This window comes from Anser brachyrhynchus (genome assembly GCF_964034855.1).
Source record: "Anser brachyrhynchus genome assembly, chromosome: 9".
Taxonomy (NCBI): domain Eukaryota; kingdom Metazoa; phylum Chordata; class Aves; order Anseriformes; family Anatidae; genus Anser; species Anser brachyrhynchus.
In genome coordinates, this window is record NC_137703.1 from 9,020,560 (window position 1) to 9,041,418 (window position 20,859).

Below are 20,859 nucleotides of genomic sequence, written 5' to 3' on the forward strand. Positions count from 1 at the left end.
AGGGCCCTGCTAAACTTCCCCGTGCGGCTCCAGTGCCCTGCTTGTGCCCTGAAGAGACAGGGCACAGGGCAAGCTGCAGCTGGGTCAGGCCTGGTGGGGCCGTTGTTACTGTCCACGTTTAGCTGGCTCTCATTGCACAGCAAGCAAACAAGCTTGAATCACCAAGGTCACCTCACTTGTCTCAGTCACACCGATTTACAGAGCCCAGGTTAACAGAAAAGTTCAGATAAAGTGTGATACCGATAGACTGCAATAAAACATTTCCAGTGTAGTACTTAGATGACCATGACATTAAAATTATCTATGTAGAGAAATGAAAAATCAGTAGCACTTATTCAAAGTATTAACAGTTACTTATGACTCTGGAGGAAGGAGAGGCCTTGCAAAGGATCTAGATATGTTGGCACATTGGACAGCCATCAACACCTTGATGTTCCCCAAAGACGAATGCTCGGTGCTTCACAGGACGAAGCAACACCAGTCACAGGCACAGCCTGGGAGATGAGTGGCCGGAGAGCAGCTCAGCAGGAAGGGACCTGGGGGTGCTGGTGGCAGCCGGCTCAGCGAGAGCCAGCAGCTGCCCTGGCAGCCAGGAGGGCAAACTGCATGCGGGGTGCGTTAAGCACGGCACAGCCGGCCTCAAGAGGCGATTCTCCTGCTGTGTTTAGCGTTGGTGCGGCCTCACCCGGAGTATTGTCCCTGAAAGCATCCAGAGGAGGGCAGCAAAGCTGGTAGAAGGGCTGCAGGGCATGTCTGTGAGGGGAGGCTGAGGACACTTGGGTTGTCTCCTCTGGAGAAGAGGCTGGGGAACAACCTCACCGCTCTCCGCCACGTCCCAAGGAGGGGAAGCACAGAGGCAGGTGCCGGTCTCTGCCCCCTGGTCACTGAGGACAGGGTGCATGGGAATGGCACAAAGCTGCACCAGGGGGGTCAGACAGGACATTAGGGAAAGCATCCTTACCAAGAGGGTGCTCAAACACTGGAACAGGCTTCCTCGAGAGGTGGTCGATGCCCTAGGCCTGTCTGTGCAAGAAGCATTTGAATTGGGATCTTAATAACATGCTCCAACTCTTGGTTAGCCCTGATGTGGTCAGGCAGTTGGACTAGATGATTTTGTAGGTCCCTTCTGACTGAACTATTCTATTTAAATAGCAAATGGACCACGCTTTTCCCCAGGAACACTCCAGCCATCAATTGTAATAGTGGCAATATTATTGATATACAGATTAAAAAAAAATTTCAGCATGTTTGTCTTTAAACACAAGATGGCAGCATTTTATGTAGTTTACCATTAAACACTAAGAGAGCTAAGGATATTCTGCAATACATAAATCAGAGGTGGTGGAGGATTTTACACTTCGAACAGTAAAACTAACAGAAGTAGCAAGCACATTTGTATTGCAAATCTGCTCTTGGTGAAAGTGTCCTGTCAGTGAGGCTTTTAGAGCTTGCAAGGTCAAGTGGGATCACTGGTTTGAATATGCAGATATTTGAAAGGGCAATGTAATAAAACCAAAATGCAGAAAGTAACCGTTTTCCCACTGACACCAGAAATATGCTTAATGTTCATGTACATAGATGGAGGTGCTGCAGTGAACCTAGTGACGTACTGGATATGTTGGGCTGGTAACATTTTAATTTTTATTGTAGAAGCTTGTATATTCTGAAAGCTGCTTTACATTATTTATTTGAGTACTTATTCCCCCACCTTTTTTTGTTTTTTCTATGAGCAGATTGTGAACAACATAATTTTTTTGAAATTTGAATTCATTTTACCTGGGGAGATAACAAAAAATAATTCCACAGCAAAATCATAGACTCATAGAATCATTTAGGTCAGAAAATACCTCTAAGATCATCAGGTCTGATGAAAAAGGTTAAACATTGGCTGGGCTCATTAATCATATTCTTTAGACATGTATGGGCTATAGGAAAGCCCCAGCAAAGCCAAGGTTCAAAAACAAGATCCATGTCTTTAATCCGTACAGATTTTCTGACTCAGATGGAACACTTTCTATTTTCCCAACAACCATTTATGAGGTTTCTGCACGTGGGAATGCAACTTACTCCTTTTAAAAAAATTGAAGTAAGAGTTAAGAACCTGAGACAATGAAACAATAATTTAATAAGATACTTGGGATCTGGCAACTTCATAGGGAATAGAACTTGCAGAAAAAGTGAAATGAAGGTTATCTGACATTTTGTGGCTAGCTGGGAAAGCCCAGGTGCTGGGAACATGAGCTTCAGACATGCATGGCCCTGAGTTATTGGCGTGCAATGGCCAGAGCTTTGGTGTGAGAAAGAAAAAGATTAGCTCAAAGTTGCTTAGCTCCCTTCACATATTAACTTTTAGCTTGAAGCATGTCTTTTGCTGTATGCATGGGCTTAATTTTCATGATATGAGCATATGTTAATCCCTGCACATCTCTCACTAAATATAGGAGCATTTCATGTATGCACCAGATAACCCTTGTCGGGGTTCCGCAGCCCCTCCTGCCCTGGTCTCCCCAGGGAGGACACTGCAGATACAAGCTTATTTCAGATCTTTCATATCATGAGTGGCAGAGAGATAAGCTCAGTTTTTCCTTTGGCCATCCATGTACTAGTGAGGATTAACTTCATAAAAATCTTTCTCCACTCACCCTTGCTATTTTCCTCAAATTGGTGCTTTTTTTTTTTTTTAAAAATACTTCTTTTCTCTCTTAGACACTGTGATGCAAAGCCATTTCTTCAGTGAATCCCAATGCTTTATGCTTCTAGAACAGTCCATGGCGTGACTTACAGATTTATTTTTTGCCTTAAAAAGAAAAATGGTTGATTATTCTTCCATCTGCCATTAATCCTTGTCAAGAAAGAGAGATTTCTGAGATAACCAGCAGTCGTTATTATGACATTTTATCCCTGAGAGAAGTTTCTTTCTTTCTGCTGCCCTTGTTGGCACTTCTCTAATAGATAAGTCTCATGCATCAGCTGTCAGCAGCGTAAAGATAAGTTTTTCTCCTCCCATCTTTACCACATCTGCTTTACTGCAATTCATCTAACTACCTTAGCTTCTTTAGATATGAAGAACATGACGTGAGACTCAATCAGCCATTTCAGAGCCTTATCTTGCACACAGAGTGAAGGAGGTGTCCTGCTTCCCAATCTCTCTGCCCACCCCTCTCTTTCTGAGTCAGCCCAGCTACATTGTGCAGCCTCCCGACAATGAGACGTTACAGGAACCTGCACCCAAAATGGGGTCTGGCTGTGCTTATTAGCTAAACTTGGCTTCAAGTTTCACTGGAAAATCTTTGAAGATGAATCTGAAGAACTTTTGTGTGCCCCCTTTTACTGAGCAGTTTACCCCTCACAGCTGTGTCATGGCTTTGCTATTTTAAGGTGGCTGTTGTGTTATTGACGTAACGAACAGCAAAATCACAGCAAAGTCACATTCGTTGGGGAATTCCTTTGAACGGCATAGAAACTGTTGAATTCTGGAATTAATATCTGGTATTTTCCGAGCTATTTATTTCCTCTGTTTTCCATAACTGAACACTGAAAGGATGCATTCTCTTCCGAAGACTCTCAGAACAGTTCCTAAGATTATTATCTGTGAAAAGAGTTTAAACACAAATTAAAAAACATCCATTACATCTGCTGTGAGTTATGGTCTGTGTTTATTGGACCAATAGGAACCAAAATGAGAAGTAGACATACAAAAAAAGCAACTCAGGAAGTTGTGGGGGGATTAACAGAAAACTTAATACTATGTTCAATTTTATTTATTTTTTTTAATGCTGATGGATGACACATAGAAATGTCAGATGAGATGCCCAAACCACAGAAAAAATCATTGTCAGAGTCATGGCTAGGATATAAGCAAATCTGTGTATGTGGCTTGTGTCCAAGGCCCATATGGCCCTGCCTGTTTGTTAGACTGTAATTTTATTTTAAACAGCTTAGGTGAAACAGCACTCAGAAGAAAACAATTGCACAGAAATTCACACTGTAAGGACTAAATATAGTCTTTATTATAGAAATACCAATAATAGAAAAATAATGAGCATATCTTACGTCTCATAACAAAGTAATTTTCAGCAACCACATGTTATAGCAAGCGAGAAGCGATCACCCAGACCATCTTCATACACTCAGGAAGCTAATCTACATCTCCCTTCCTCTGTTCAACAAGAAATAACTGCTGGTTTTTAATTTGGACTTTTTTTTTTTTTTTGATGACGATATTTTTGTACATCAGAGAGCAACAAATGACTGAAAGCAATTAAATTTTGCTTTATAAACTCCTTGGCTGCTTGGCTAACTGTGACAGCATATACCTACAGGATGCTCTTGTATCTAACTTGGGTGTGCGAGAGACCACCGTGAGCAGTCTGCCCTGGCGTGAGAGGAGCAGCAGAGCACCGGGCTGCCTGAGTGTTTTGTGCTCGGGGAAGGAGGTGACAGCATGCAGGCTGGGACTTGTCCAATGGATCCTCTGCTGCTGTAAAGCACTAACTCCACCGGACTCATCTGGCTGCATGTTGGCAGCGTGTCATGGGAACTTGCAATTGTTTTATGGGTTTAGAACACGGGCACTTCACCTTTGCCATTTAGGGCAAGCCCAGAAAGGACTGTAGGCAGCTTCAGAAAAACAGCAAACAAATAATAGCAATAAAAAAACATAAAAATTGATCAGTTAAACATGAATCTAAGCATTGTTCAATACCAACAGTTTGATTCATGCAAGTGAGAAAAAAATGGGGAGAAAAAAGCATTAACTTTGCATCACTGGTAAATATGCCAGAGGATGTCACAAAATTAAACACAGAATTACCAACTATTAAGAACATCTTTCTAGTCTCATTTTACTAGAAAATGTTAAAAGACTTCATATTAACATAAAGAGCTTTTTCAGTACAGAACATAACAAGAAAATGCTAAATTCATATCAACAGAAGTAACAAACCATACAGATCAGACAACCCAAAACCCCAAAGAACATGTGAAACAGGACTTAGTTTTGAGTTGGAAAGATGCCTGTTGACCACCAGTCAGAACGGCTTCAGGTCAGATTGTGTGTGGAGCTCTGATTTTAAGGCAATGCTTGTTAAAATGTCCACATGTCACAGTTTAGGACACAAGCATCAGTATTGCACGCAGGGGCTCATTTTCAACTGGAAGCACTTCCACATATATTTACCTTTAGTTGCTGTACACCTCAACAATTACATTGTTTAAAACAAAAACAAACACACAAAAAACTTTAATACCATATTAAAAAAATCTGCTTTCTAAACAACAGTTCAATAGTATTGAAACTGTTCTCTTCTACTTAGGAACAAATAACTCAGGAATAACCCACAGCTTCACTTCTTCATCAGATGAACAAAACTTGACATTTCACTTTGTTCAAAAGAAACAAGCAGCAGTCTCAAAATTCCCCAAATCTTTCCAGACCTTCAGTTCTTAGAGACAGGAACTTGTTCCCAGCACACAGATCTCCTGTTAACTGACTGATTTTCATGAGAGAGGAACCATGAACAGGAAGATCACCCTGATATTTAGGAAGATCCTATTAAGCCCAGGGCCTGAACAAAGACACTGAGGTCAGTGGGCTGTGTGTCCCCTAACAGGGGGAAAAAGAGGAAGAGCTAAAATAAGCTAAAGTTTTCTAAGTAATATCAACACTGCTGGAGCCTTTTACAAAATAATCATTGAAATACTGGAGCATTCAAATTATTGTGGCTGGATGCTACTTTACCTTCTAATTGTAGTCAGTTGCCTCCCTTGCTCACAGCTGGTTCTGAGTTCTGCCTTATTCTTCTCCAAGTGCAAAAGTGCTTCAAAATTGCCTTCATCTTTCTTATTTATGGGTTCATATAGAGTCAAAGGGAACATTTCTGCAGATTGTTAATTCCATAGCTACCTGTTACGGTGACTATGGAATGGTGCGATCGCTGAGACGTGTTTCCTGCTTGATGTGGTCCAGCACCTTCCAGGAATTCAAGGAATGGAAGGATTTCTTTCCTTTCTCAATTTAAATAAGTAAACTCTCAATGGTTAAATACTAGTAAAAAATCAAAACTATTTTTAAAAATACTTAGGGCAAATTACACTCACAAGGTACTGACATCAGTTTTACCCCATGAAAATGCACTGCCATTCATAGCTGCTCAGGATTTGGGCCATTGCTTAATGGAAATCCAAATATCTTCCAGAATTTCTATGTTGTTTATTTCCAAATTAAACTAACAACAAACAAGGAATTTTTACTGATAACTTCAGTCTTTTTTTTGTTTAATGGGTGCCATTTCAAAGTCCTTTTCAAGGCAAAACTTGTACTAGTAACATTTAAGCCATTGCCCTAACCCCTAAGGAGGAAATGAGCTCTTACAGAATATTATTTTCTCTTTTATAAATGTTTTTATATATAATTTCTTATCATTTTCATGTAGTTTGCTGAACTAAGGAGATTTGTATGTGGTATGTGTGTGTACACGTGTGTTTATGTGCATACGTTTAGCTTTGTAAATCTTGTGTGACAACAGAGAACACTAGCGGAACTTAATTACTCTCATAAGCAATTACTGCTTACAAACCTTCATCATTTGCTTAGCAGGAAACAGACTACAGAGTGTTACAAATAATGTGCTTTAAAGCAATTCCAAACTATTTCCATGTGAAAATCTGGCTGCTCAGCTGTAAGTGCATTGGGTAGCATTCACTCTTGGGCAGAATGTTTGCTCAAAGCCTGTGCAGGCTTTTAGTTCCCATGGAAGCCTTAAACAGAGAGCTTCGGTGGATTTCTGTTTGCTCAAGGACCTTGTGCAGGTCTCCCACAGTGCTGGCTACTTAATCCCCAGCATTTTCAGTGGCAATGGTATGTTCCCACATCAAGAGAGACCCTATTTGAGTCATCATATCTGCATGCAGAGTCACCTGCAGCTAGGAAAAAAATCTAAAAATACTGCCTTCAGTGTAAGGGTAATGTATTATCACTGTGTCCCTCTGAAAGACTTAGTAGGAAGCAACAAGAAGTTACTAATTGTAACCCTTGTATTTTAAAGGACTAGTGGGAACCTGTTTATCAATGGAAGTCATACTTACACTTGCCCTGAGCTTTCAGCAAACACAATATTCCCACAAGGCTAGCACTGAGCTCTGATTTAACAGGGTTGTCTGTAGCTGTGGACTTCTGCTCTGCTCACTGGAATGTTGTACTACTGGACTCATCTCTTCTAAGAAATCTGAATGCCATCTTTAAGAAATAGGTTCTTGCTAACTTTTTATTTTATTTTTAAGAAAAATCTAATTGATTTTGGGGATAGTGATACTGTCTGCTTTAAACTATTTTTGATCATCTGACTTAGGTGGTCTGAATTCCTCCTTTGTCGATAATATAAGGAATTTATTCTTTCAACTTTGGTCATCTGGACTACATCTAAATTAGATGCTAAGAATAGCCTAAAATACAGGGTATAAGTCCTCTCCTTCCCACCTTAATGAAATCACTCCCAGAAACATGCATTAGCTTTAAACACATGGTGTCATTTCACTTAAAAATATGCCTCCAGGGTAGCGAGACTGCCAGGTAGAAGCAAAAACTTCGGACTTCTCTACTTGCCATACGCATTTGGAAGTACAAAGGCATCTCATATACGTTCGTATCCTCTATATGGCTTTTTTCTGGAAATCAGGAATGTGATGAACACGATGACCAACAGTCCCAGTATGCTCAAGCCCACAGCGACAGGAACTGCCTTCCTGTTTTTATCACGAAAACATTCTTCTTCTGAAAGTAAAAGGAGATCAAAGAACGTGTTGGAGCAGAACACCATGCTTCTAGACTATGCATCCACATTCCAGAAATTTGTGAATACAAGCTTTTCTCAAAAGTTCTCAAAAACTTTACTCACTTTACTTTGAGGAAAACCTTGGTCTATGAACTCTAGGAATTCTTTCTGATCTACTGAAATGCAGTTCAGAAGACACTTAGAGTTTTTCAGACTCAGACCAAGTTATAGATGTAACACTGCCGCAGTCTTTACAAAAATGTAAGCATCTTGAAACCAGTGATCATCAGTGCTTTCTTCCTCTTTAAATGATAAGCAAATCCAGACCAACAGAAGTGAAACTACAGGTCTCAAGAAACCTACAGGCAGGAGGCTGGTGATGTGCTTACTTTACAGAACCCTTCCTTCGCTGGGGATTTTGGTATCTCAAAATGTACATACACAGCAGATTTATGTAACACTGTCATAACTATTTCACAGCCACTGGAGAATTCTTTCAGAGATGGTACCTGCTTTCTCAGCCCTTTGATTAAGAGCAAAAGTAGTTTAATTTTGTGTATGGTATTGGCTAACAGAGGTTAGCCTGACCTTGAAGAGAGAGACCCTTTCTAAGCTGCCTCTGCCAGAAGTGAGGCCATACCAAAAGCCATATCTGATTTCATACATCGTAAAAATTCAAACATGAATATGAGGACCAGATGGGACTTTGACTTGTATGAGTTGTCCCAGTTCAGTTTTATCCTGTGAAAAAATCTTCATGAGAATGAGAGCACAGATTGAATTCTCAGTGTGGGTTTTAAGAACTTAAAGGAAGTTTGTAAAAAAAACCCTTCCGTATCTTAAAAAAGTTCCAGGTGCAGTTTCCCATTATATTCCTTCTAGAATAAGAAAAGCAGCCAAAATTTTGAACAAGAGAATGAGTCAGACAGAGCCAAACGGAGTCAAAAGAGAGATCTAAATTAAGAAGAATACAGGGGCAATATTTTGTAGGCATGAAGGAAGTCAGATGGCAGAAGAAGGGAATGTTTTATTAGTGCATGTAAAGGGCTGGATTGCTGATAGGCCTATCTGTCCACCTGAATTCTTGTATGGAAAATACCCTGAGAGGAAGTCACAGGAACATAAAGATGTGCTATTTGAAAGAGATTTCAGGGTACCACTGAGACCACCTCTGTTCTGTGTAGAATCTTTCATGCACCTCATAAGAAGTAAGGCAGTAAACAGAGCGCCCATACTGTGAAACATGGGAATTTCCAAGGTCACCCATCAGCCCTGAACCCCACACCCAGCCAGGTCCTGGCTGCATCCTGACAAGAAACACGGATGGCAACAACCCACTTCCCTGTGGAAGGAAACATAGGTGTGGGTGTAGGGAAGAATCTGTGACTAGCCCCAATATATTGTGCCAGAATAGGCAATCCAGGGACTAGAGGAATCAGCACTGGTCTGTCTCTGTCTTCCCAGTGAGTAGTAATAAGCTACATTTGCCTTTCTGCAAAACAGACAAATTGCAGAAATAACCATCAGATTTAATTCTGGAACTAGGGAGCATGCCAACCATGCTCCTCCTCTGGAGCACATTTCATCATGTCTAGACACAGCTGCTCTGAGAGTATCATCCTGCATTAACAAATATCCCTTATTAGTTGGAAGTTTCACTGCTGCAGCTGTGGGATGTCATGGGTGTCAAGAACTTTTCAAAACAGCTAAGATCTGGCTATATTGAGAGCAGTGACCTTGAACTGAACTGTATTGCGTATCAGGGGCTGGAAGAAGCCAGTGCAATGGTGGTGAGCACACCTCCGCTTGCTCTAGAAGAAAATGGATTGAGAGGAATAAAATGGTGGCTGTAGAGTTGAACATTTTTAATGAAAATGGGAAACAGAAGTTATTTAATGCAGGAGGGAAAGATACTCTTCTGTCTTCCCGAAGTATTAGCACCATGTTGAAAATGACTGGGAAAAGGGTAAGACAGGTTAGTCAGGTTACAGTATTTGGGAAGTGGTTTATATGGTTAAAATCTAGCAGAAGGAGATACCTCAGGCTATCAGAGTGCTGACAATTAGATCTCAGAAGGTGGAAAAGGTCTGCAGATTACTTACCTTTTCCGAACTGATTACCGACAATATCAAAGGCCTGCAGCTGCATATTAATGATGAGTAGCTGGAAGGTCTTCTCCAAGCCAAAGGTTTGCTTGCTGGCACACTTAAAGGAATTCCCCAGCTTTGCTGTAAAATGCTCCTCACGTATGGCTATGTAGTACAGTACACCTGGAGGCCATAAAGAGGAGACAGTGACAAATGGGCATGCACAGTAACACTGCTAAAACAGCCTCCTAGTGAAAGGAAATGGAAAGTTTTTGAGGACAAAAGGAAAATTTTAAAATTCTGATGAAACTGCAGCCTGGTCACTTCTCTTCCATTTTCATGACAATATTTAGGTGAATGACACATTGAAAGCCTAATAAATGCATAATTTGCAAAATTCAGTGTTTTAAAGATATGAAAGCCTATCCCACACACAGAATAGTTTGATAGGAAATTAACACAGTGAACTTTAAGCATAAAATCACTGACCTTCAGAAGGTAACTGTAATCCAGCCTCAATTGCACTGACATAGTATATGGGAGCTTTCTGAAAAAGAAGATGTATCATTATTCCTACTCCATCCCTATATTAGTGAACAAAACAATCACAATAGCGAAGTAGGCCCACACAGAAAATCCCAAAGAAACACTTTTTAAAGCATCACGTTCGAGACCCATCCAACTTGCTTGGATGTATTGCTTTTTCTTTTCCAAATCCTAACTAGGTAAGCTGGTGTAATGCAGGGATCTCAGATACATCACCAGTTCTGCTCAGTTCGGTGAAACAGGACCGTGCAGATGTGCTTTTGCACACACTGCTCAAGCTAGACATTAGTGTGATACTTGTGGTAACCCAAAGTAGGAGGGAGTTAAGCAAATGTTATACATTGCACAAGGCATGTCATAAGACCAGTTTAGTTTTAGCAACCTGTTTTGCTTTCATGTAAAGTTCCTACAATGCCTGCATGGGTAATCCTGCACTGAATTGCAAGCTGACCTGCAGGCTGACTGCTTGCATGACCTAAGCTGATACATTTAAAAGTACCTAGGACTCCCCGCACTGCAGTGCACTTTATGCACAGATGTCCTCTGTGTGAATAAACTGCAGAAAGCAGCCGTGCTTTGGTGTTCATTGATGTTTTGCTCTGGGAGAGGTCAGCAACAAGCAGAGAGCCAGGAGCTCATCTCTACACGCTAGCACCTCTCATTTTCTATTTTGTCTGCCAACAGCAGTCACTACAAATGAGGAATCAGCAACCTGGATGTGTCTACAGGGAAGAAATAACTGCTATTTCAACCCTGTTGACACTGTTGGTGCTGGCTGGCTTAACTCCATATGCCTACAGACTGCTGGCATGGAAGGCACCTGGTACTACAGCGCAGAGCAAAATTTCCTCTGAGGGTCCTGCCTGTGTATGCTCTAAAACCTTGGTGCAACCTGAACACTGTCCTCCCCAGGACTGTCACAACATGAGAGCTGGCCTCAGGGGCTTCTACCTGCTAGCTGTGCGGGAGTATTTATGCAGCAGCCCCATTACTGGCTTTAATTCCAGGTGTGAACACACAGGGACTGGTGAGTGCAGCTGGTTGTGAAATGACAGCAGACACGAATGTCTCCTGGGCACCCACTTTTAATGTCATGCAGTTTTAAAACTGGTGGGATGGACTGTGAAAGAAGTTTAAGAAAGAAAGCGGCTCTTAGCATTGTTCCTGCTTAAAGAAATACAGAGGTCAAATAACACATTTTTTTTGGCAGCTGTGTTTGGACACAGCTAATGACTTTGCTTGGGGTAAACACCTGCTCCTACTTCACGTACTGGGGGTTAGTTGCAAAATTTCCTTTTGGCGAGTTCTTTGCAAAAGGCACCCGGGAACGGTGAGTACTGAGCCAGCTCCTCACCTCCCCACAGCCACACCGTGGCCACAACCCAGCTCCTCTGTCACCCTTGAAAACCAGAAGTGCCTCCTCTGGAGCACCCCTGGTTCAAAGCCAGCACTGTAGCAGCTGGAGAGGCTGTGGGGACCAAACACATCAGAGACAGCAGCAAAAATATTTCTTATTGCCTCACATTTCAAAGAAAGCTAAGCCGAGCCCTGGCACTCTCTTGAGGCTTATCTTGGGTGGATTGCCTGATGCTGTGCCAGTTCAGGACCTTTTTCAGGACAAGAGAGGTCAAGTAGTTCCCAAAGGTTCACGTCACTCTACTTAGCACTGCTATGAGCTGGTATTTTTATGGGTACTTGAATCACCAGACTTTTTCTAAGGATCCTCATAACACAGAAAATGCCACCCTTGTTGCAGAAAGCATACATTTAAACCAAGCACTCATGGTCTGAACTGATCGCTTATTTTAAAAGAGCTCCTTGATTTTTCATCTCACTTTTCCTCTGCAGCTTCTAGAAATCTTCCTGCCATAAACTAAAATCAAGACCATTATCGATCAAATCCTTTTCTCTGCTCAAGCATTAATGACCAAGTACTCAAGTGTGATATAAATTTGCTGGTGCCTCTTGGACTTTCCATGGAAATTTACCAAATTTCCAAGGACCTGCTGGCTCCCAGTTGAACTGAAGATGGTGACTGATTAACCATTTGTACTTTCCTTAATTGTCACTAATTTGAGCTTGGGACTAGGCCGTAAGATTGACATTTTAGCCTGATTAATTGAAAGGCACAGGTCAGCAGTAACGGCCAAGTGCAGCTCTATGGAGCTCCAGGACACGGCCTTACTGCGGGTTGCACTCCAAGAGTGTTCACTGGGCTCCAACCCTTGTATTCCTCCCTGCCCGTATCTGCCTGTCCATTAGTGTCTTTATACATTCTCTCTTGCCCAAGGCTCCTTGCATATTTATATAAGTCTCCCTGGTACGGTGCATTTTAAGGGCACTTATCTACAATTTTGTTGTTGTAGTCCAGTTGTTTGGAATTTTTCACGCAGAAATTAGAAGAAATTAGGCCCCCTTGGCTGTGGGCAGGCTGTGGCTCCTGGGCACGTACACCCGCACAGGTTGCCCTCTGGATTTAACAACCACAGCCAGCTTTTGGCTGGGCAGTATTTATGGGAAGCAAATGACTAACTCCGCATGCATTCAGGTTGCCCCTGAGACACCGTTTTGTAAGAACAACTTGACAGCAGGAGTCAGAGCTCTCAGCACACACACCTTGTTCCTGTGCAGGCTTCCTGGGGCTCCAGTCCCAAACCCATTCTCTCTGTCCCCATCTAATGCAAGCAGCAGACCTGGCCTTCCCCCCAGCTAGATTTTTACCTCTGTAAATATGAGAGGAATATTTTGCTTAGGGCTAATCTAGACTTTGTATTGCTAGATTGCTAGCTGTAAGACCATTCTTTAGCACTCTATACCAAAGGATCTCAGGGCGCTGTACTTACTCTTTATTACACACAAGAACCTTTCAAAATTCAGAGTTCAAACAAGCAAGGCCTGATGTAACATTGAAGGTAGCCTTGCTCTGAGCTGGGGGTTGGACCAGGTGACCTCAGGTATCTCCCAGCCTGAATTAATCATGGTTCTATGATTCTAGCCCCCTGGGAAGGACAGGAATAATAATGCCTTACACACGTGGAAAACTAGCACTGAGGTAGATGAAATGCCTTTTCCTGCAGCACACACTGTGTCACTGCGGTGGCTGGGAGAGGATCAGAGGCAGCCTGGGTTCCAGCTCCTCAAACCTAAACTCTCCTTCCCACCAAATGCAAGAATTACCTTTACAAAGACAAAGTTTATAAACCCTCCGCTGAAGGTGATGTTCAGCACGGACTGCACTGTCCCACAGCTTCCAGATATCTGCGTCGCGTTGGGGTTGACAGTCATGTACTCCATCCGCTCCTGTGGAGAGAAGAGACATTCTGAGGCTGCTTAAGGAGAGGAGGGGAAAATTGAGTATGAAACACACAGAGATTTATAAATATATTTTTTTCCAGACAAGCTCTGTGTGTCTGGATGAACAGGACAATGGCTGGTGGCTCCAGCACAGCCTAATTGCTGGCTGCCAGGGTCCTTCCCTGCTTGTAAACCAGCCCTAGCACCGAGCTGTTCCAATGCATTAAACTGGCAGAAAAGAAGAGCTTTCTGCTCATTTAGTGAACTGAAATGAGTTAGAACAGGGTTAGATGAGCGCCAGCAATAGTTTAAAGAGAGGGAGCAGTGGGAACTTGTGCCTGAGGGCAGAAGAAAGTTCAAGACAGAGGCAGGCAGTGGTTAGATTGGCTTTTGCATGGGCTGTTCCTCTGTCACCCTGTATCGCCTCCTCACAGTTCATCTCTAACTTCTGCGAACCCATGCTGTGGTCTGAAAGGAGACCTCTGAGGCCCTTAATACACTCCTCAGTTCCCTTGGTCTCAAACACGCCTAACTTTTGCAATAAAAATCTCACTGTGGTCTGGTGAAGTCAGGAATAACACTCCCTGTCTGGCTTCAAGCCAGACAAGGGGTGAAAAATACTTTCATCTATATTAGATACTCATCCCATGTTAGAAATGTTCTGATTTCAGGCAAAAATATTTGGATTTGCAATGGGGATGTCTCAAGAAGTATGAACTCCAGAGCCTGACGATGTAACCCCACATACTATATTAATGGAGGCTACAGAACTTTAACAGCGAGGGCTACAACCACCATTTCAAGTTTTCTTACATCTTTTGCTGAATTATCCACCATGGGTCACCACCGAGAGAAGGTGGCAGCTACCCAGGTCCATGCTCTGATCCAGCCTGGCAGTTTCCGTGCTCCTAAGAACTCCACATGCCAGCATCAAGACAACCTGTCTCTGAATCCAAGTCTGTGAGTTGCAAATTTCTTGCTTTCATTGCAACTTGCAGTTTCAAGCCCTACACTGAAGTTAATTCAGTTTTTAACTAGTCTCCTATTCTGGAAAATAGAAAGAACACTGGAGCCTGTTCTGCCCTCCCAAGTATCGCTACCACAGATGCATCACTGAAATAAAAAGGCACCCATACATCCCAAAGAAATCATTATACAAGCCAAAGTAGAGCAGCTGAACTGCTGGGGCACAGAAAAGGCCTTAGTCTGGTAGCAAACCACTTTTTTATCATACAACCTAATTCTGCAAATTGCTTTGCAAGGAGTAGAATAAATTCCAGCAAATGAAGAAACAGAAATTACAAGGCTGAGCCCTGTAGTGCTTTCACCTCACCTTCTGTTTGTTTTGAACCATCAGTTGCAAACCCATCGCTGCTTTGATGCAGGTCTTGTTCCCACTGGATAGGGTGTATGTGCCAGTGGGGATGGGAGAAGGCTGTGGTGCAAGAGTGGGTCTCACCGTCACTGTACTAGATGAGATGGTTGTTTGAGTCCGCGGATGAACGGTGGTCATGTTGGTCATGGCTGTGGCTGTTGGACTTTTAGGAGTTGTTGTTTGATTTGTTGATGTTGTGGTGGGATTTATAATTTTCTTGGCTGTAGCAGTTCTGGTAGTGGTTGTCATTTGTTTCTCTGATGTTGTATTCTTCATGGTTGTGTTCGTAGCTGTGCTTGCGTGTGTTGTGGTTTGTTTGGCTGGCGCCACGGAGTATACGGTTGTGTTCTTCACAGCCCGTGTAATTGTTTCCATTGCTTGGGTTGTAGCCTGGCCAGCTGCAGTTGCGTTTGCTGCTGTTGTGGTTAGTACCATGGGAGATGTCTGGCCAGCTGCTCTTCTGGTGGCTGCTCCTGCCTGGGCTGTCACATAGAGGGCTGGTGCTGTTGTTACCTGATGCTGGCCTGTTCTCTGCGCAGTTGTTGTATGGCTCATGGAGTCTGTGCTGTTAGATTGAACCGTGGTGCCTCGATGGGGCGAAGAGTGATAAAGGGAAAGTGGCTGAGCAGAAGTAACTGTATGGTGGAAGGATGTGGTTTGTGGAGACTGCTTGGCAACCAGTGCCACTTCAGCACAGCAGGAAGAAAATGCTGCAAAAAAGCAAAAAATTGAGTAGTCTAAAACATTTGCATTTAACAGTCTTGTTGATACCTGCAACATAACTGCACTGACTTTGTTATCATCAAATGGGTGATATGATTTTGTTCTTTCTTTGGCTCCCGCCATGATAGGAGAGTACAAGCAGACATGCTGGTGGACAACCCATAATTTCTCACCACTCTCCCAGTCTTCACACCTCTGAATATAACTGTTGCAGTGGCAGCACATTGGTTCCTGGCTCCCCACATGCTCCTTTTGCTGCTGAAGAAGCCAGAGGATGCTGGAAGTGTGAGTAGATTTTGCACAATCCCCACACAGCACATTAATTCCCTCACAAACAGTAATACAGCAAGATTTGCTAGGAGCAAATTATCAGGGTCTAAAGAAGTTTTATGGCTTATGGGTGTTGTTTTAACAGCCTGTACTGATAAAAGGAAATCTGGGTGGAACAAGTGAAGGGATGGTTGGTTACTTACAAACAAAGCATGGAGAAAAGGAATTTTTTTTTGTATTTGAAGGAAGAGAGGAAGCATAATGGTTATAATGATTCAGAACAGTCTGGGAAACCAGTCTGGGAGACAGGGAAATTCCAAAAATGTATTTATGGTGTTGTTGTAGCTATGTCAGCCTGAACCCCCAAGTTCTTCATGGGAGATACCCAAGGGGATATTCCAAATGGGGAAGATGAGCCCTCTTAGTGATGGTCTTTCAACAACGAAAAACAAATTTCAAGGTATAACATTCAGGGGCTTTTTGGACCACAGCTAAAAATAGTCACAGCAGCAAAATTACGCTTGCATCTTACAACATTTGCAGAAACGTATCCCTTGCAGAACTGTAGAGAAAATATCTGTTTCCTAAATAAAATTAACAAAGTGAAGACAAGGTGGAAATGTACATTGTAAGAATAAATAAAGGTCACAGCTCTTCTGTTTGAGTCTTTGATTGTGAATATGCACCAAGACACTGAAAAGACAAGATCAAGCCAAAAGTCACAAATCGTGGGCATAAATGTATTCCTTGATGTGCTAGTTAAATGCCTTACTGCCTAAATTAGATGGAGGACATAGATAAATTCCCATACTACAACTTGATAGAGTTGAAAAGGCACAAAAAACTTGGCAGGACAGATCCCTCAGATACTGAATTTTATCAGAAGGGACCTAAAAATGCCATAATTAATAATCATACTTTAGTTCATTTCCTCACTTTCCCCTAGACTTTACAACATCTGATGGCAAAGCTGGAAAGCAGATAACTTCTCTCCTTCTCTGTATGCTCACATCGATAGGGCCAGCGGAAAACCAGAGCAGTTGCTGTGTACCAGGTACAGGTAGTTCAATCTGAACGAGCACAATAGAGATAAAAAAAGAAGTTGCTGCAATTTTCACTCTTTTTTCCCCCTTTAAGTTCATGAAACAACCCGTATTTAAATTTCAATGCCTTAAATAGTCAGTACTTCTCAGTTTTTACCTAACCGATCTGTTTTGGTTAGTGACCAGATGACACAGTATCATATAGACATAGAGAAACATTATTTCCCTAATGCTTGGATGCTGCCCATAGTTTTTAAAGGAAACTTCATTTTTTCCCCCTAAAGGTCATTTCAACCTAACTATTTTTCATCAGAAAAACGTTCAACCCCATGGGGTCACTGTGGGGTAAACTCCAAAGTGCCTTTGGAGTAGCCTGTGGCTTGTTTCTCACCAGGTAACATACCAGATGTCTCCTCCTACAGCTCTGCCCAGCATTTTGGAGCCTCTGCTGGGCCACAGCCATGCTGCCCGTTGGCTTGAGTCATCTTCTCAAAAGGCATTTGGCCACATGGGCTACATCTCAGCAAGCCCTCCCAGGGGTGGGTAAGGATCGCTCTCTGCACCTAGTGGTCCTGGCCGTCAAAAGTGGCCACAGAGCAACAACGAAGCCCTGAATCCTGCTGTTAGTTTCCATTTCTTTTTTCCTTTGTTCCTAATCTGGGCCTGGAAGCTCCTGTTTTCAAGTCATGGTGACAGGGGAGGTTTCAGGGGTGAGAGTCAATGCTAGAAAAAGCACACAACAGCTCTGCTTCCAGGCACCACAGAGGAAGAGGAGTGCTCAGTGCCATGACCTGGTAGCAAAATGTCTCAGCCTGACATTCTGTAATGGGGTGGGTGGGAGAACCTCTTGCTGGGGATTTTTTTCTCCTTCTTGCTAACCACACACTCCCACTGCTCAGCAGCCCAGCAGGTTTGTTCTGCTTTACGCTGCCCGGAAGAAATGTTTGTATTTGGCTGGCAGATTTTGTAATAGTTACGGACAAAAAAACCTGACCCAGCTCCTACAGTCAGGGGAAAGGCTCTTTGGTTCAAGCTGTTGAGGAACTGGAAAAGTACCAAGATTTTCTGAGAGGTTTCAGTACTCTCCGATAGAGTTTTCTTCAAAGACAGGAGAGGTTTCTTAAACCTCCAACCCGTCAGATCTTCCTCTTTTAAATTCTGATTGTGTTTAATTTCCTACCTGTGCAGAAAGACCCGACTTTGGGGCATTAACAAAAGATCACAACAAACTAGTAAAGGCACAATCAAAAATGGATGAAGAGCAGCCAAGGAAAAAGTTCTTCCTGGCCAAAGACATCTTTGCTGACCACTGAGTTATTTCCCTGAGCCTGATCTTGCTCTCCTTTCTTGTATAGATTTTGGGGCTACTACAGCAGACTGTGGCTATAAAGCGGGTGTGAGAAAGCAGAGCAAACACGGTTGGAGCTGTTTGTGGTCGAGACCCTGTGCTGCTCCCCTGCTCTCTACGCTGCCACAGCAGAACTGGGAGGGGGACAGGGGGTGTTACTGGTGTGATCCCAGCACACTGACAGCAAAACACACCGCAGAAACCCAGTGCCCCACCAGCGAGCAAAAAGAATGTTTGCCTGTTACGGTTTCAATCTCTCTTCATCCATCCTTACCAAGTAGATTTTGTACAGCTACAGGTGCTAAGGGCTGACTTTACATGCTGGGACACATCCTTCACCAGGCTGGCTCCACAGATTTTCACAGAGCAGGACTGACCGGTGACTTTGATGTGGTTTGTTGGCAGATAAGCCCCAGCCTGCCTCAGCCTTCCCCGAACCCTCTGCCTCGCTCTTGCTTTCCTGCTCACACTCTGCACCTCGCGGTGCAGACAAATAACGACTCGGGCAACGTTTCTTTAGTTTTTCTTTTGCTTGTTTCACTCAAGACCTTCAGTCAGTTCTGCTGGCCTGGGAATCATATTTAATTAAGAAAATTTAAAAAGCCTACTTCTGATACTATTTTGAGCTGACTCTGTCACAGAGCTTATGTCACCAAAGAATACAAGGCAATTTATAAGGGAAAACATCAGACTAAGCCTACACCAGCTGCAATTAAATATAGGTATAGTTATTTCCTACCAGTGGGACTTTATTGAAAGCTCCCTTACTGTTATGAACAAGATTCCCTCAAGTTTTCAGTCCGTTAAGTGCAAAGAAATAAAAGCAGCATACTGTGTCTCTTTTTCGGAGAGAAATGCTGGTAGATGTGACTTACCACAGGCAAAGGCGAGCAAGATGAGCTGCGGCACGCTTCTTCCCATGGTCAGCACAGCTGCAAGCCCAAGAAATGCTGCTTCTCACCGTGGAGCAGGTCGAAAGGAATCGAGGTTTCCTGTGGGCTGCGAAGTTTCACTTGATGCAGAGTGCTCAGTCACGTGGGTGGAAAGGAGGTGGGGAGGGAGGGCGAGAGCGATGCTGCGCATCTGTAGGCTAATGCAGAAGGAAATAAATGATGTTTAGAAAAGAAAGTGAAAACAGAAAGGACTGCTGGGTTAGCACAGGGGAGGACATGCTCTCACTGCAACTGAGTCCTGGGGCTCTGCTGGGCCACACACAGCTTCGTGCTCCTCTCTCCAGTTTGGATAACCTGGAGCAGACAGCGGCTGTGCCCCAGTGGAGGGTTAAGACCAGTAAACCTGTACTTTCCCCCATATTCTTTAACGAAGTAGTTTCTTTAGGGCTTAACTCCTTCTCTGAGGTTAAGGCACAGAAGGGAGAGCTGTGATCTCTGGCTGCCGACTCAGAGAGCCTGCTCAGAGACAGACAGGGCTGAGCAAAGTCCCAGAAGGGCTCTGGTCCTAGCTGGGGACTGTCGGCAGACTTTGCTGCCCAAGGACTGAGCAGGGTCAGGGTGGATCCCCGAGCTGGCTCACCGCTAGCGTTGTGTCCAACCCCACTCCCCAGCAGAACGCAGTGACTCACCTATGTCCCATGCTGTCCTCTGTGAGCCATGCCAAGCCGGGACAGGAGCCGCAGGGGCAGGTCCCGGCGTGCGGAGCCACACGCCAGAGATCTGCAGCAGAGCATTACACCTGCCCGTGTGTGCAGCCGGATTCCAGCCCTGCACCCTTACCATGCGGCCTGCTTGGTGTGGGGGAAGCAAAGCCACACACACCCCAGAAAAAGCTTAATGGCTGTAGAAAAGGGATAATAAGCTCATGGAACAGGAGAAAGGGTCTGGGATCTGGCATGGTCCTGATTCTTTTTTTTTTTTTTTTTTTTCTCGCATCAATATTAAAATGCAGTAACGTGACAGGGCCAATAACTTGAAAACTCAGGTGAGGTGAAGTTTGCCCCTACAAATCTGGATGCTGATTAAAATCAATTCCAATTTATTTTGCTCTCTATATTTGCAGTGTGTTTCTGCATTCTCATTTTTACCTCCTTGCCCTTCTACATGATCCACAACATGCACTTTTATCAATTAGCCCTCCTCAATAACCCACTGGTAGCAGACATCCTGGGGTAACTACAGTACAGCTATCCTACAGCTTCCTCACCTTATGACTGCAGCATGAGCGTGTACAACTCTCACCTGTCTTGGTGAACCTTTGCACTTTCCTAAGACTCCCAGAGATTCAGGAACATGGCTAGGGGAGAGGGGCAAGGGAAAATTAAAACAACACTTTGTGCTTTTTGTGACACATGTATGTTGCACTAATAACGTTATATTGGATGGATGGGTGGTTTTTTTTCAGCTATGCTGATGGGCCTTTACCAGTACACATTTATTTTGAACTG

The 20,859-nt window shown here is 43.4% G+C and overlaps 1 protein-coding gene across 1 annotated transcript; it reads right to left on the bottom strand.

Moving 5' to 3' along the window:
• Positions 1-3,989: 3,989 nt before the first annotated feature.
• Positions 3,990-20,708, bottom strand: LAMP3 (lysosomal associated membrane protein 3). The gene is made up of 7 exons (XM_080604605.1): positions 20,041-20,708; positions 19,334-19,548; positions 15,033-15,784; positions 13,583-13,705; positions 10,349-10,406; positions 9,875-10,042; positions 3,990-7,771 (listed from the first exon to the last, which is right to left on the bottom strand). Exons 2-7 carry the CDS (start codon positions 19,377-19,379, stop codon positions 7,632-7,634), a joined length of 1,287 nt encoding a protein of 428 aa, XP_080460731.1. The 5' UTR covers positions 19,380-19,548; positions 20,041-20,708; the 3' UTR covers positions 3,990-7,631.
• Between the last annotated feature and the right edge of the window lie 151 nt (positions 20,709-20,859).

Coding starts and splice junctions, on each gene's coding strand:
- LAMP3 (XM_080604605.1), bottom strand. CDS start 19,379: ATGGGAAGAAGCGTGCCGCAGCTCATCTTGCTCGCCTTTGCCTGTG. Junction 10,043..10,348: donor ATTACAGTTACCTTCTGAAG/GTCAGTGATTTT, acceptor TATGGCCTCCAG/GTGTACTGTACTACATAGCC. Junction 7,772..9,874: donor CGGTAATCAGTTCGGAAAAG/GTAAGTAATCTG, acceptor TTTTACTTTCAG/AAGAAGAATGTTTTCGTGAT.